Here is a 14636-nt window from a genome sequence, read left to right on the forward strand (position 1 = left end):
GCAAGTCCTGGAGTGAGGGTTGGAACTACTTCAGATGATCATATCAGGGAAATTTGAGAAAAGCCATACAGACCCTATCTTGAAGTCTAGTCCCAGATTGAGTCTGTGCCTCTGGCTGTAAAGCAGATTGTAGTGGGTCTTAAAGTCAACCATGTACTGAAATTCTGATTCTGCACTTCAACTTATCATAAGCCTGATGTGCACGAGAAGAGCTAGGCTTGCAGTAGAGACCTCTGCATACCTGTCTGCCCTGGTGGGGAGCACCTAAGGGTTGTGACCTGTCAACATGAGCTTTCAAACTAAGGATTTTTCAAAATGTTTTATGAATGACACTGTACATATTGAGACTAATCGCACTAGAATTATTTTGTACAGCACTGGAGACTTGGAGAGACAGGATAAGATTTGGGGAATTTAGGGAGGTGAATCAAAGTAGAGCAAGGCTAGGGTTCAGAACTGCCAGAAATGTTTAGTCCTGTTTGCTGCTGTTACTGTTCTACTGCCCTTCCCTTAGAAGCTCTTTCTCTTCTCTGAGACATGACTTAATATTTCTTTTTCCTTTTCTTAGACCCTAGATTTGGGATGCAGAAGTTACAGCTCTCGGTCCCTGTGGTAGCCACTCCCAATGGAACTCTGGTCCACCCAGCCCATTTCCTACTGGTGGGCGTCCCTGGCCTGGGGCCCAGCATACACTTTTGGTTGGCTTTCCCACTGTGTTTTATGTATGCCTTGGCCACTCTGGGCAACCTGGCAATTGTCCTCATCATCCGTGTGGAGAGGCGTCTGCATGAGCCCATGTATCTCTTCCTGGCCATGCTTTCTACCATTGACCTAGTCCTGTCCTCTGTCACCATGCCCAAGATGGCCATCCTTTTCCTGAGGGGCATCCAAGAGATAGAGTTCAATGTTTGTCTGGCCCAGATGTTCCTTATCCACGCTCTGTCAGCCATGGAGTCAGCTGTCCTGTTGGCTATGGCTTTTGACCGCTTTGTGGCCATTTGCCACCCATTGCGCCATGCTTCTGTGCTCACGGGGTCTGTTGTGGTCAAAATTGGAATAGCTGCCCTGACCAGGGGATTTGTATTCTTCTTCCCACTGCCCTTCATTCTGAAGAGGTTGTCATACTGCCGAACACACACTGTCACACACTCCTTCTGTCTGCACCAAGATATTATGAAGCTGTCTTGTAGCGACACCACAGTCAATGTAGTTTATGGACTCTTCATCATCCTCTCAGTCATGGGTGTGGACTCCCTCTTCATTGGATTCTCCTATATTCTCATCCTGCGGGCTGTGTTGCGGCTGTCCTCTCAAGGAGCAGCACTCAAGGCTTTCAATACCTGCATCTCCCATCTCTGTGCTGTCCTGGTCTTCTATGTGCCACTCATTGGGCTCTCAGTTGTACACAGGCTGGGTGGGCCCACCTCCCTGCTTCATGTGGTCATGGCTAACGTCTATCTACTGCTACCACCTGTAGTCAACCCCATTGTCTATGGAGCCAAGACCAAGGAGATCCGCTTAAGAGTCACCCATATGTGCTCACGGGGTTGCAGGTGAGGAGGGTGCCCATGCCAGTGTCCTCAATGCTACTAAGGAGGAGAGGGTGAGGGTCTATAGAATGTCATGGTGATTGGAGTCTCCAGTGCACTGGGATGTCGGCTTTCTGTTATCTAAGGAAATCTTTTATTTCTGTCCCCAGGAATAAGTCAATACAGAATTTATGTCCTTGTCTGCACAGGTCATTCTGGAAAACAACTGCTATGCTCCCTTTGTTAGGATGGCCTTGCCTTCTCCCTCCTTCTGAACTAGAAAATATGCATAGCTTTGAAGTGGGAAGGCTATCGTTGTCACAACTAATGATTAATTGATGTATGATTTTTAATTATTCTTACTCTCATGTCCGTGTTGGTGAATCTGTGTGGGCAATAAAACTTAATTATTTATGTCCCAATGTGGTTGCATAGTTATAAATAAGCATTAATGAAAGTGTTTAGTGTAGTAATTGGAGGGACCTGTAACAGGAAAGGAGGTGGTAGACACAAAGCATTTAAGTTTCTTTATGCATGTGAGTGTGTTTTTGTGGAATCTACCAAGGTCCATCATGGTAGCTGTATGGGGTATAATGGTTGCAGTTCTAGGTGGGTGTGTTTGTGTGGATATATATAACTTGCTTGTGCATGTGCATGTGTGTGTAAGAGAGAATGAACGAATGAGGATGGAATGTGTGCCGGCTGAGTCCTGGGGAGTGTGGTAGCTGTACTGTGGCATATATAAGTTTTGTCCCTGATTATGCCTTTACTCTGTTTCTGTGCTGTCTGAGAGTTGGAATGTGATAGGCACCTATGTGAGAATGTTGCTATGTGCATCTGTTTGGAGCGCAGTGTCTTTATGTGTATCTTCTGAGAACATTGCATGGGATTTAGAAACCCAAATCTTTCCTTTAGGTTAGAAGCATGTAGGATGTGGTGCGCAAATGCATGGACTGTGTAGTATGGGGAAGGTTGCACCTTTTGGTATGTGAAATGTTTCTTTGGGTATATGTCTATTGACAAAACTAGTTTTGGTAAAAATTGCTTTGTGTGGTACCTATGCCTTTAGACATATGTGGGTAGAATACAGTGTCTGAAGTTTGTGTTTGTGTATGATTTGTGATTGTATTTTTGGGTAGGTGTTTGATGCTAATGTTGTAGGGTGCTTTCTTTTGTGTATCAGGTACAGTTTGATGGCAGAAGACTGAATATATATTTTGTGTCTGTGAGCACTGATTGAGGTCTTAGTGGGTGAAGGGAAGGGATTAAAGAAGTCTAATCATCATTAGCAAGAGTAATTTTCATTGTTGAAAGATATGCCACAAAGGAACCTGAATTCTTGAACTAGGCTCAGCCTGAGGTTATGGCTCAGTCTCTGAGAGTGAAGACAAGCAGGGTACCTCTTTGTTCCATCTTCTCAAAAGCCAGACTACACTTTCTATATCATAAACACAAAGATTTCAGCATCTTTGTCACCTCGTCATACCTTCCCTGATTCAGAGTGTTTTTATTCAAAGATAAATAGCAGGCATGCTGAAAGTGCAGCCATCCCAGCACTCCACAGTTCATGCATCTGAAAGTGTGTTCCGCATGTCACTCTTCCAAGGCATTAGCGTCTGTACAGGTCTATCTTCCTTGCTCAGAAGCAGATTGTAGTACCTTCGCCTCCTTCTCACCTTTTGCTAGTTTGCCCGATATTTTTAAAAGACCCTGACTAGAGGGAGTTTCTGTTAGCCTTTTTGGAAGACCATGGATAAGGAGAAGATAAATATATGACTTTGCATAGACTTTGGCATCTCCTCCAGAGCACTGCCCTGCAGCACCCTCCGTTTCTAGCTCTTGACATCAGATTGAAAACGTTCACATTCGTAGAACTGCAGGTAAAAAGCAGTGTATGCATAGATTCATTTGAAACAGGAAAGAATCCTGAAAAAGGTCTTTTAATGGCATTCCTTACATTTATAATGATGGCAAAAATTTTAGAGCTTTCAATGAGAACAGATAGCCAACTGCAGCACATGTGTCACAGGAATGCCGCCACCGGCTTGTGACCACTGTAGATCTCATTTTCTCTTCTGTATAGTGTGAAACTAAAATAGCAGTGATATTGTGAATGTCCTTTGTAAACTATGAAGTGTGGTAAATATGTAAAAAATGATCACAATTAGTGTTTTGTTGTACAAATTTTTGAGAACATTCACATCGTGGTCCATGCCAATGGGGCTTTGACATTTTAGCTTTTCCCAAAGTGGCTCTGTGTGGCTACCCTGATTTATTGTTACTCATCAGAAAATTCTTTATCTCCTGGTAAGATTTTTCAAAAAGCTTCAGAGAAGTTGAAATTCATTTCCCTGGTTTGGGAACCTGATTTGTAAATTACTTTGTTTAGTGAAATTTTGTATTGTTCCTAATGCTGCTTTTTTTTTTCTCACTTTTTTTTTTTGTATTTAAATACAGAGTCTACAAGGTCTCACTACACAGATCTGACTTGTAGTGATCACTGTATCCAAAAAAGAAAAAAAAATGTTGGTGACAATACTTCTAAGTAATCAAACTGCAAAAAATGAGGCTCGTTAATTTTATAGTGGGAAATAGTATTTAAAGTATAATAGTCTTCATCTTTCATAATAAACTTATCTGCCAAGGTCAGAAGTTATTCACTGGTATAGACTGAAATATCACTTGAGTTTTTTTTTAAGAAAACAAAAACAAAAACAATGGTATGATTTTTCAAAACAAGATTATAGGACAGTAACAATGGTTAGTGTATGGTGTATGGTTATCTTCAGAGCAGTTGCTCATATTACAAGATGGCATAAAATAATCACAAAATATAAGCATAAACCTTGCTTTTCAATTAACTAATAGCAATTACTAATGTAACTATCTTTTTGAAAAAATCATTTATTTATTTATTCATTGATTGATTTATTTTGTATTTAGTACAGGGTCTACAGGGTCTCACGACATAGATTGGACTCATAGTGATTCTCTTGTTTATAGTCTCCCAAGTGCTGGGTTTATAGGTGCAACACCACACCCAGTCTCAATCGCCGTCTCAGCACGGAACGGCATGCCAGGGATTGAACCCAGACTGCTGAGCTCTGCCTAAGCAGGAGCTTTAGTATGTTGAGGTTTCTGGCTGGTCCCGAAAAAACTTTTATTTATTGATTAATTTGGTACAGGGTCTTCCTATGCAGCTTGGCCTGGTAATGATCCTTCTGTTTTCAGCCTTCCCAGCCTTGGGATTACAAGTGTGCACCATCACACCCAGGTTTTGGTGGCCAGCGCAGTGTGCCTGGGGGCGGGGCCAGTACTGTATGTGGTGCACAGATTGTGCCCAGGTCCTTGCCCTTACCAGGGAGGCGCTTGGACTGCTGAGCTATCTCTCCAGCCCATAGTGGAACTACCTTAACTACCGTGTGTGTGTGTGTGTGTGTGTGTGTGTGTGTGTGTGTGTATGTATATATGTAGTTTTTTCCTTTACCCTTCCCATTTTTCTTCTTTCTTCCATTCCAGTGTCTCTTTCTTTTTGAGCAGTTTCTGCCCATTTCACAATGTTTAAGGATCATTTGGGATTTATTTTGTCACTGGATTTAGATTAGCTTGTGGGTTTTTTTTTTTTTTTGAGAGTTTGGGATATCTCTGAGTTCTTTGGAATCTTTTTACTCAGCTACTTCTGTGTCACTGTTGCTCTGTGGAAGACAGGGTACAAATGCCTAACTACATCAAGGTCTCCTTCAGTCTGTGCTGAAATACAAACTTGTATAAGCCAATGTAATGCTGTCCTGCGACCACAAATCTTACATGGTGGCTTATATTTATTCTTTAGCATAGAACTTAAATATCCATATGGGAATTGTCTGTCTCCCCTGATATTGGGGACCATGTCATATGCTCCTCTATGTTTTCAGATCCTGAAACTAAGGGCACGGAAAACTCTGGCTGGGGCGGCTCAGCAGAGTGGGTTCTGATTCATTTTAAATAAACAGGTTCTCTTGTTTCCCTGTCAACCCTCATTTCTGGTTCCTTTCTCCATAAATTATTTTCCTTATTTGCTCTGTGTTATATGAAGTCTAAACACTACTTTCTCCAGCTATTAATGATCAGCTAAGATCTATAAATAACATTCTATTTCAGATAGTGTTTACAGTTAAGCAAACCAAGGCGCTAAGAAGTTAAGTGGTTACCTAAGGTCACCTAGGGGCAACCAGGACAGTGACTCAGTGACAATTCTCTCCTCACTTGAACCTAGATCTGAAGATTTTGTTTCTATGCAGTACAAAGCACAAAAATTCTAGAGGTGAGGTAACCTAAGGGCCATGTACTCATGGTGTACCCCTTTTCAGTGTGACATTTCTAACTGGCTTGGCCCAGGAAAGGGTCTTTTGAGTATGCATTTATTTATGAAAATTAGAGAGCCCCCCATGGCCATCTTTCCTAGGTTAAATAATTCTTCAAGTGGTGCTCATAAATTTTCAGTTCCAATTTTAAGAGGCAAAGAGGATCCACCTTCTCCCCCCATATGACCTCCCTTCTTCGAAGCCCATCAGTTAACATGTATGGTAGAATGGTGAACTTGGTCTTGGAAAAACATTTCTGACAAGTTTTAGAGGCTGAGTGAGGGACTGTGTTCTTTTACTGTGGCTTCTGCTGGGGCTCTTGTTTACCACACTTAACTTATCTCAAAATTCACAGTTACTTCTCATCTTCCAAAGTGATTCTTTCCTCAGCTTCAGGAAACTTGCTTACAGGCATGTACTGATCAGCACTTGGCTGAGTTCCTGCGGAAGACCTTCTGTTTATCTCTGGGGTTCTCTCGGCATGTGGATCTTTCATTTTTGATACTTTCCTTTCAAATTATATGTGGGTTGGTCTTCCTGAATCCTCAATTCATCACCTCAACTTAGGGAGTCCTCTAGGTCCTTCCTGGGTTCTTTGCTTTTGCTACAGAACTTTCTCAAGGCCACAAGCTGGCCAACTGTGGACTACATTTGTCAGCCTGATCTCCTGTCTCATTGTCCCTCATTGACTGGTGCCCAATATTTTGCAAATTATTGCTTTCTGTAGCTTGTCTACCTTTTTATTCCTTTAGGTTGATACTACTCCCTGTTATTCCATCCCAGATGGAAAGTCCCTAAGGAACCTTGAAAAAGTCTTTGCATATTCTAAGCTTATGGGAGGAGGGGAATCAATAGAGGCAACAGAGATGTATCTAAGGTGATGGCAGAAAGTGTCAGGCTGCAAGTTCTACAGCAATCAGAAGCTGCTGTAGTGAGTAATTCTGATGTGGTGGGAGTCAGAAGGGTCTTGTTTGACATTGTCTGTCTTTATTGAGTTAGCATATTTTCTGTTATGAAATTGTAACTAGGGTGCTGATAAGTTAATAAGGATAAACCAAGTAAAAAATCACGGTGCTTTATTTATTAGAAACACAATTTTAGGGCCAGGGATGCAGCTCAGTGGCATAAGCACTTGCCTGGCAAGTGAAGGTCCTGAGTTCGATCCCCAGTACTGAAAAGAAAAAAAAAAACCTACAAAAAAGAAACACAGCTTTAAATTATTTCAAAATCTATGGTATTCAGTTTTGCATTCAAATGGTTCTCTAACTGTCTAAAAATTCTCTTACTATTTTTGCCCTTAAGAAAGACACCAGATGGCATTGGTCTTATATGGCTGGGTTAGGGGTAGGGGAGGTTAAAGAAAAAAAAAGTTCTACCTCCTCAGCCAGAAATTTAGTAAACTAAGGCTGGGGAATGGGAGGATGTGTCTCTGGAGACCTGTGTAATGAGTTGGCCAGACACAGGAGCCAGAGCCTGGGAGACAAAGAAGTCCCAGGACTTTGGGAAGGGAGGTTGGGTCCATTGGGTCCAGGATCCATCAGAAAAAGGACAGGGGAGAAAGCTTCAGGATGGAAAAAGGCTGGTGTTTAACCATGGCTTTGCTTGGAAACTTTCTTTGTCTTCCCTCTGACTAGATGTGATAAGGTTATGAAAAGACTTCAAAAAAGGCCCTTAGAAAGACCATAGGCAAAAAATTGAGTCTCATTAGCCTTTTCTTACTCCAGCTTTACATTATGAACTGACATATATATGCCAGCTTTCAAAGGCCTATTTGAGGGGAACTCTAGAGACTCACATTATCCACTGCTCCTCCTTCCCCACGCCACTAGCACAGCTTTCTAGAATGTGGATGCTGAGAAGAAATCCAGACCCACAGTTGGCTTGTGAGGGGTATCTGTTAATGGACTCTCTGGATAAAACCCTGCATGCCCAGCAGGGAGGAGCAGGAAAGAGGAGGGCAGACTGAGAATAAATAACCCTGGCTAGTGAGATCTAGAAGAGGAGGTGGAGACAGAGCAGGCTGGGCTGTAGTACAGCCTGCTAGACCCTCTTTTGGAAGAGTACTGGGAAGAAGGACTCACCCTCCTGCAGGACAACTGAGGTGAGTGCAGGAGACCAGAGGGCATATGAGAGCATGTGGGTTACCTTCAGCTAGGGATCTTCCATTAAGATTTCTGGGAGAATAAGACACCAGGCTGTGGGAATCAGTTTACAGGGTGGGGCAGGGGGAAGTGGAGAAAGCCTTCCATGCAAAGGATGACACCCAGTAACTTCTGTGTGTGGGAAGGGAAGTGCTGGGTGTTCAGTGTCACCTAACGTTAATTTTCAAGCAGTTTTTCAATGACTATTACACTGGAACCAATCTAAATCCTGGCATGCATTGGTGTAAGTGGGACAGAGAACATATTTTTTGGAGTTAGGTGGGAGTTAAATTGAGGTTGGATAGGGGTGTGGACAGAGCCAACTCTGGTGTTAGTGTGTTACAGCTCAGTCTGTAACTGGAGGTCAGGCTTTGGGAAGGGCACCTAGCAGGTGGCACTCATCCTATAGTTCACATTGGGAGTTAGGGTGCAGGGGACATTGGGAGGTGATGATCTTTCTGGTGCTTCAAGCTTGGTTTAGTCTGAGGCTGTATTAATTTTCAGTCTTCGTCCTGTTTCCAAAGTGGCTTAGTGTCCACCCTGCAGTCCCCTCTGCCTCTGTACCCTTTCCCCTAGTCAAGCTAAAGGGCTTGCAGCTTTCCAAACAAGGTATCTTTTGCTTCGGCTCTCTGCCTTTCCCAGCTGCACTTTCAAAAATGCAATCCTGTTTGTGGCTTCAATTCCTCCATTCACCGAGAATCAAGTCAAAACTCCCTGCCATGTCCCACAAACCACTGTCCCCGACCTGATCCTTGCCTTTCTCTGACCTAATCTTAAACTTTCCAGTGTTCTGGCCATTTTGACCTTTCTGTTCCATAAACTGCTAGACTCAGGCTTGCTGCAAGACCTTTTCTTTCTGTCATTTTCCATGCCTGGGGCACTCTTTCTTGCAGCCCTAGAGAGGCTGGCATTTTCTCATCACATAGCTCCCAGCTAGAGTGTCAGCTCCTCCGAGAGGCTTTCTTTGCCCCTTCTCTCCCTCTCGGTTCCTTTTAATCCCATCATTTCATCTAATCTTTAGTGCACTCATTTTTATCTGAATTTTTCTTGCCTATTTCTTTACATTTTGTTGTTGCCCTTGTAGTATGTGAGTTGCACAAGAGCACTGATATTTCTTTCCTTTTTTTAATTGAAGATTTATTTATTTATTTGGTACAGAGTCTCACTACACAACTAGGACTCATAGTGATCCTCCTGTGTCAGCCTCCCCAGTGCTGGGTTTACAGGCCTGAGCCACTATGCCCAGTTTCAGTGGCTAGCACGGCATGAGGTACTACTGGGGATCGAACCTGGGTCCTTGCGCTTGCCAGGAAGGCGCTTAGACTGCTGAGCTATCTCCCTGACCTGATCTTTCCTATTTTATCCAGTGTTTGAACTCCAGTTTTGATCCTCAATCTGTTTTATGCTATTTGTCTTTTGCTATCTCTACATCTACCTAACTCCTTGTTAACTGAAGCTGGTTCTGCAAGCCATGGCTCAGTATCCCCTTCCTTCTGTGAGGAAGGAAGCCCTCTGAGCCCCCAAATCTGGTGGGCTATGGTTGTTTGTGCTTCTGAGATTCAGTGTTCCCTTGGTCCTAATACTGACACGGTGCTGGGTGGTTGAGTGCTTGTCTCCATTCCCCTCCATGCCATAGGGTCTTGTTTACTCTCTTCTTCAGTGAGTAAACTCAGTGACAGTGGCTCGGAGCAGCCAGACAGTTAGTAATTATTGAAAAAAAAATCAGTGTACTGGTTAAAGTTCCATATCTGGCGTCTCCCTTTTGTTGCATCTCCTGGCAGGCAGGAACAGTCTATACTAGCTGGGCCAGGTGCCAACAAGTAGGCCAGGCTTTGCAAGTCCTCGGAACACTTAACTGGTCCTACTCAGGAAGTGGCAGTAATAGTGGGGACTTGAACCCTAGAAACATGTAGAGGGGGATTTGAGGGGACTAGTTGGATGGAGTGAATAGGGTAGAGAGGGAGCTTCACAGTAGTTTTGGGGTTAGAAATTTTACTCTCGGGGGCCGGGGAGATGGCTCAATGGAATAAGTGCTTCCCTGGCAAGTGCAAGGACCCTAGTTCTAATCCCCAGTTCCTTCAAAAAAAATTGTACTCTCATCTTTCCATTATTATCTTAGCAATTTTGAAAAGGTTGGCCAATTTTCTGCCAAGGCTCATCTGCTTCATCAGATCCAAGCAAAGTATGGGACACAGTGGATGCAGATCATTTTTGTGTGTTTGAGATTCTTGGGATTACTAACCTCACGGAGTGTAACGATAATGTTCTCATCTCCAAGAATCAGGCGTCAAGCTCCTCCAGTCTTCACAACCACACTTGCACCCTTGAGGTCAGTCTTGCTTACTGGGGCTGGCAGTAGGAGCTGAAGGCTCCCAGCTATGTCTGAGACTTCTTCAAGGGCATTCTTCTCTAAGGTTCACAGAGGCTGGAGGCAGCACCACATGTCCCTGGTCCATTACCATGAGCATGGGACATAATGTGTGGTTTGTATACATAACCACAAGCTGCCCTCCTTTCGCTCTTTTATCCTTTTTACACTGAACCTAAGTGGGGAGAGCTGGTCAGGTGTCCTGAGCCATAGAATGGTCCCTTGACTCATGAGTCCCTTATTTTGGATACCTTAGAAATTAACATGAACATTGTTCTTATATAATATCTGACTACTGTTAAGAAGACTGAGAGAGGCAGGTGAATAGCCTGGAATAGTGGAGAGCATAAGGATTTGGCACTTCAGACTCTAACTAAGTTTCAGTATCTGTCTGCCAAGTGGGATGATTACTTGACAACTGATGAGAGACTTGAGTTAGTTAAGGAGATATCTGGTATAGAGCAAAGCTTTTTATTCACCAGCAAGGGACTGCCCATATCACAGCTAAGAGAGTTGAAGCTGGAAGAGGAGGAGGGTGCCTCAAGTGCCCACCCTGGAGAGTCCTCCTTAACCCCGTTTGCTGTCCTTCTAAGATGGTGGCTGAACCAAATGTCCTGCTTACCAACCACCTCTTGTACCTTGCTCCTGAGTAGTTTCCGTTAGATTCCAGAAAGTAGAGAACGGCACAACTAAATCCTAGAATAAGGGAAGGCATTCAAGTCTCATGGTTGTCTAGGTGAAGCTTCTACCTTACTAATCAACTGTGAAACACCAGGAATGCTATTCAACTTCTTGGAGCTTCAGCTTTTTCTTCTATAATGTAGAGAAGGGACAGATCTCTTATCATGCAGGATTGTTGTTAAGCTTCAGATCATATTGTGGTGGTGCAGTGGTATTTTGTAGGCACTCAGGGATCAGTTATACCTTGAAAACAACAAAATCAGTGTTGGGGGTGATGGATGGGACAGAAGAAAGGGCAAAGGTCCCTGATCTTCCTCTCCATCAGCTTTTTTATGGTTCCTGAGAAAGAAGAAATTCAGAGCTGGGGAAGAAAGTGGAAATGAGCAGGTAAGGAGTAGAGCACAGAGTCCTGAAGGCCAGAGAAAAGGAGAAAGAGGAGGGAGGGCCACAGGAAAGATTCCCAAAGGGCTGGGGACATGGCTCAGGGGCGCAGTGCCTGCCTGGCAAGCTCAAGATCATGAGTTTAATTCCCTATGTGTCCCCCATCAATAGATTAGTGGAAATCTGTGGCTCCTGCTCCCCAATTCCTGAGAAAGGGCTCAGATATTCTTAATAATTCTCCAAAGAACATTCCAGGAACTTGGTAAGACAGTTTGACTTTTCAGAGAAAAATTTAAGCACAAAGCTACTCCCTGAGGATTAGGATAGTGTGTGGGCTTTCTAAAAAAAAATAAGAAAAATATACTTTCTTAGTTTATTTTTCCTTAATTATGTTTTGTTTTTGAAATAGAATGGTTTAGTTCCAACTTTCTCCTGAGCTCTGAACCATCTCATAAAGTGTGCAAATGGTTCTGAGTCCTCTCAGATTCTGAGGCGGGAAGGCCACCTGGAAGTTGGCTTTTCTCTCTCCTGCCTACTGTGGAGAAGGTGGTGGACGGGGCCAGCTTCTGGCTGGCAGTCCGAAGAGTGACGCTTGGGCTTCCTGGCTGGCTTCCTGCCCATGCCTTCCTGTTTTTGCTGCTGACAGTTTATCTCTTTCCATAGCTGCCCAAGATCCTCCCTTGAAGGTCAGTTGACTCTTCCTCTTTTTGATTTCTGGCATCTCTATATCAAGACCCAGCCTTGACATTGTGAAAAATTGATTGCTGTTGGTACATTTGTGTGTGTGTGTTAAAAAATATATATATGTATAGAGGTGATAGATTCAGAGAAACACATTTTTGGAAGCTTTATATATTTTATAAACCTTATCTCTCATTATTACAGAAAATGTATTCCAATGATTTTTATAATGTCTGTTGACATTTCACATAATTTCAGAGTGGTGCTATGAAGTTATTTTTTTTTCTGCATTTCTTAGAAACATGACTTATATTTTTGGACCCAGGATTCTGCTCACATCAGTCTACCCAATATATGCTTGATTTTTTCCATATATATATAAAATGGAAAAAATGTATTTAGCTTTTTTAAAAAAATGTATTTAGCACAGGGTCTCACTACACAGATCAGACTCGTAGTGATCCTCTTGCATTCAGCTGCCCAAGCGCTGGGATTACAGGTGCGTGCCAGTCTGTAATCCCAGTCTCAATCTTTGTCTCAGCACACCCTGGGGGCTGGGCTGCACAGTATGCAGGGGATCGAACCCTGGTCCCTGCGTCTGCATAAGCAGGTCCTTTAATCTGCTGAGCTATCTGGCCAGTCCTACTTAACACAGCACACTTGTTTGATCTGCCTGCTTTAGCTGACAATTTCATTGAAACTGCTAGATGGCAAGGGTGTCTGGCCCTCTGGAGCATCAGAGCCTTCTCAGTGGTGTTTCCAGGTTAGAAATCCCAGGTCTCCCTTCTTTTCAGCCTAAGCTGTGGGGGTGTTCTCTGTATTTATGTTGTAGCTGTCCTGATTTCTGTGTATCCTCACATATTCTGGCTCCCTGAGTTAAAAAAAGGCTCTTCTGTTTGACCCTGAAAATTCTTGCTCTGAACTTAAGACTATCCTGAACTGACCTTTCTAACATTCTTTCCTCCCTCTCAAAAGTCTCTTCAGTTCAGACATCTGGCAGTGCTACCTACCCCTTGCTATGTTATCCTCAATGGATGCTCCTTGGAGGATTCATTCATTTATTTATTTTGCAATTTATGTATTTGGTACCAGGTCTCACTATGCAGTTCTGACTTGCAGTGATCCTCCTGTTTTTAGCCTCCCCAGTGCTGGGATTACAGGCCTGCGCCATCACCCCTGCACTTGGTTGCTGGTTCAGTTTGCTGGGGGGTGGGGGGTGGTGTTATGCGTGGCATGTAGTACCAGGGATTGAACCCTGGTCCCTGCACTTGCCTAAGAATTCATTTATTGGTGAAGTTTATTTTCTGGAGGGATTTGGAGGGGTCCCAAACACAGCTGAAGGTCTCACTCACACGCAGGGCTTGGACTGCATCTGGAGGGGTTCCAAGAGCGCAGTGGAAGTTCTCACTCACTCTCCGGGCCTGGGCTGGTTCTGGAGGGGTTTGGAGGGGTCCCGAGAGCATGGCTAATGAAGTTTATTTTCATCTTCAACAAACATTGACACTAGTGGATAAATACAATAGGATCTTGGGCATTAAGGAGTACATAATTTATCAGAAATATAGTCATAATTATATTTCTTATTATTTTCAGGGGAGTATATAAAATGAAACCTAAGAAAAATGCTTTGGAAGCCTACAGTAGGAAATATTTAATTATACCCAGGAGAAAGAAGCAGAGGAAACATAGCATATGGTAAACAAAGTAAACCACGATATAAAAAATGAGAGTGGGGGAAGTCAAGGAGGGAGATCTGATATGATAGAGGGATGAGAAATTAAAAGAAGACACAGTCATAAATATCAGTGCTACGTGTACAAGGCAGCATGCATTGCAGTGTGGCTGGGGCACAGAGACCATGGTGAGGAGCTTGAGGAGAGACCTTGGGACACACTATATTCAGGAAGACAGACTGTTGAAGAATTTTCAAGGAATTTTTAAAAATTAATTTATGGAGAAACAAATAGCAATGAGACAGTTTCAAAACTGATTAGTAGGATAGTGTCAATAATTAATACATTGCATATTGCTGTCTTCATAGTGGTTATTCATAATACAAGATGCAGACATGATATCCTGTCCAAACACTGGTACAAATCTTTCTTCTCATTGAATTAAGAGAAAGTATCTGTATATCTATCCTATTTTGAATGTACAGATACAAAATGGTCCTTCATTTGTATCCCCCTTTTTCATCTAGTTTTGTCAGAGATGGGTATTCTATTGCCATTTAAATATTATAGGTGTGTGAGTTCAGCAAAATATTCCAATATAGTCCACTAGTCCGTAATAGTAGTGGGTTATCTGTAGGACTGGCAATGTCAGAAGTTATTGACTTGAGCCTTTGACAGCTTAGCATATTAATATGACTTTACTTTTTATACCTCATTTTTATTCTTTTCTGCTGAATGGTTAAGACCAAGATAAAGCAAGACCTATATAACATGAAATGTAACTTTTGTACCTGACAAGGTCAGTCAAATCCCCTCAGGATTTACCCTGAAACCCTGTA

General features: G+C 42.9%; 2 protein-coding genes across 2 annotated transcripts in view; both read left to right on the forward strand.

The window, feature by feature from the left end:
• Positions 1-582: 582 nt before the first annotated feature.
• Positions 583-1557, forward strand: LOC101583199 (olfactory receptor 51D1). Its single transcript, XM_004642079.1, has one exon. The coding sequence runs from the start codon at positions 583-585 to the stop codon at positions 1555-1557; it is 975 nt and encodes a 324-aa protein (XP_004642136.1).
• A 6384-nt stretch (positions 1558-7941) lies between these two features.
• LOC101563332 (olfactory receptor 51E1) overlaps positions 7942-14636 on the forward strand; it is an 11225-nt gene continuing 4530 nt past the window's right edge. The window contains exon 1 of the mRNA XM_004641973.3: positions 7942-7973. The gene's annotated coding sequence lies outside the window, so the exon portion shown is untranslated. The remainder of the gene's footprint in view (positions 7974-14636) is intronic.

This window comes from Octodon degus, unplaced genomic scaffold (assembly GCF_000260255.1).
Source record: "Octodon degus isolate 3935 unplaced genomic scaffold, OctDeg1.0 scaffold00146, whole genome shotgun sequence".
Classification (NCBI taxonomy): domain Eukaryota; kingdom Metazoa; phylum Chordata; class Mammalia; order Rodentia; family Octodontidae; genus Octodon; species Octodon degus.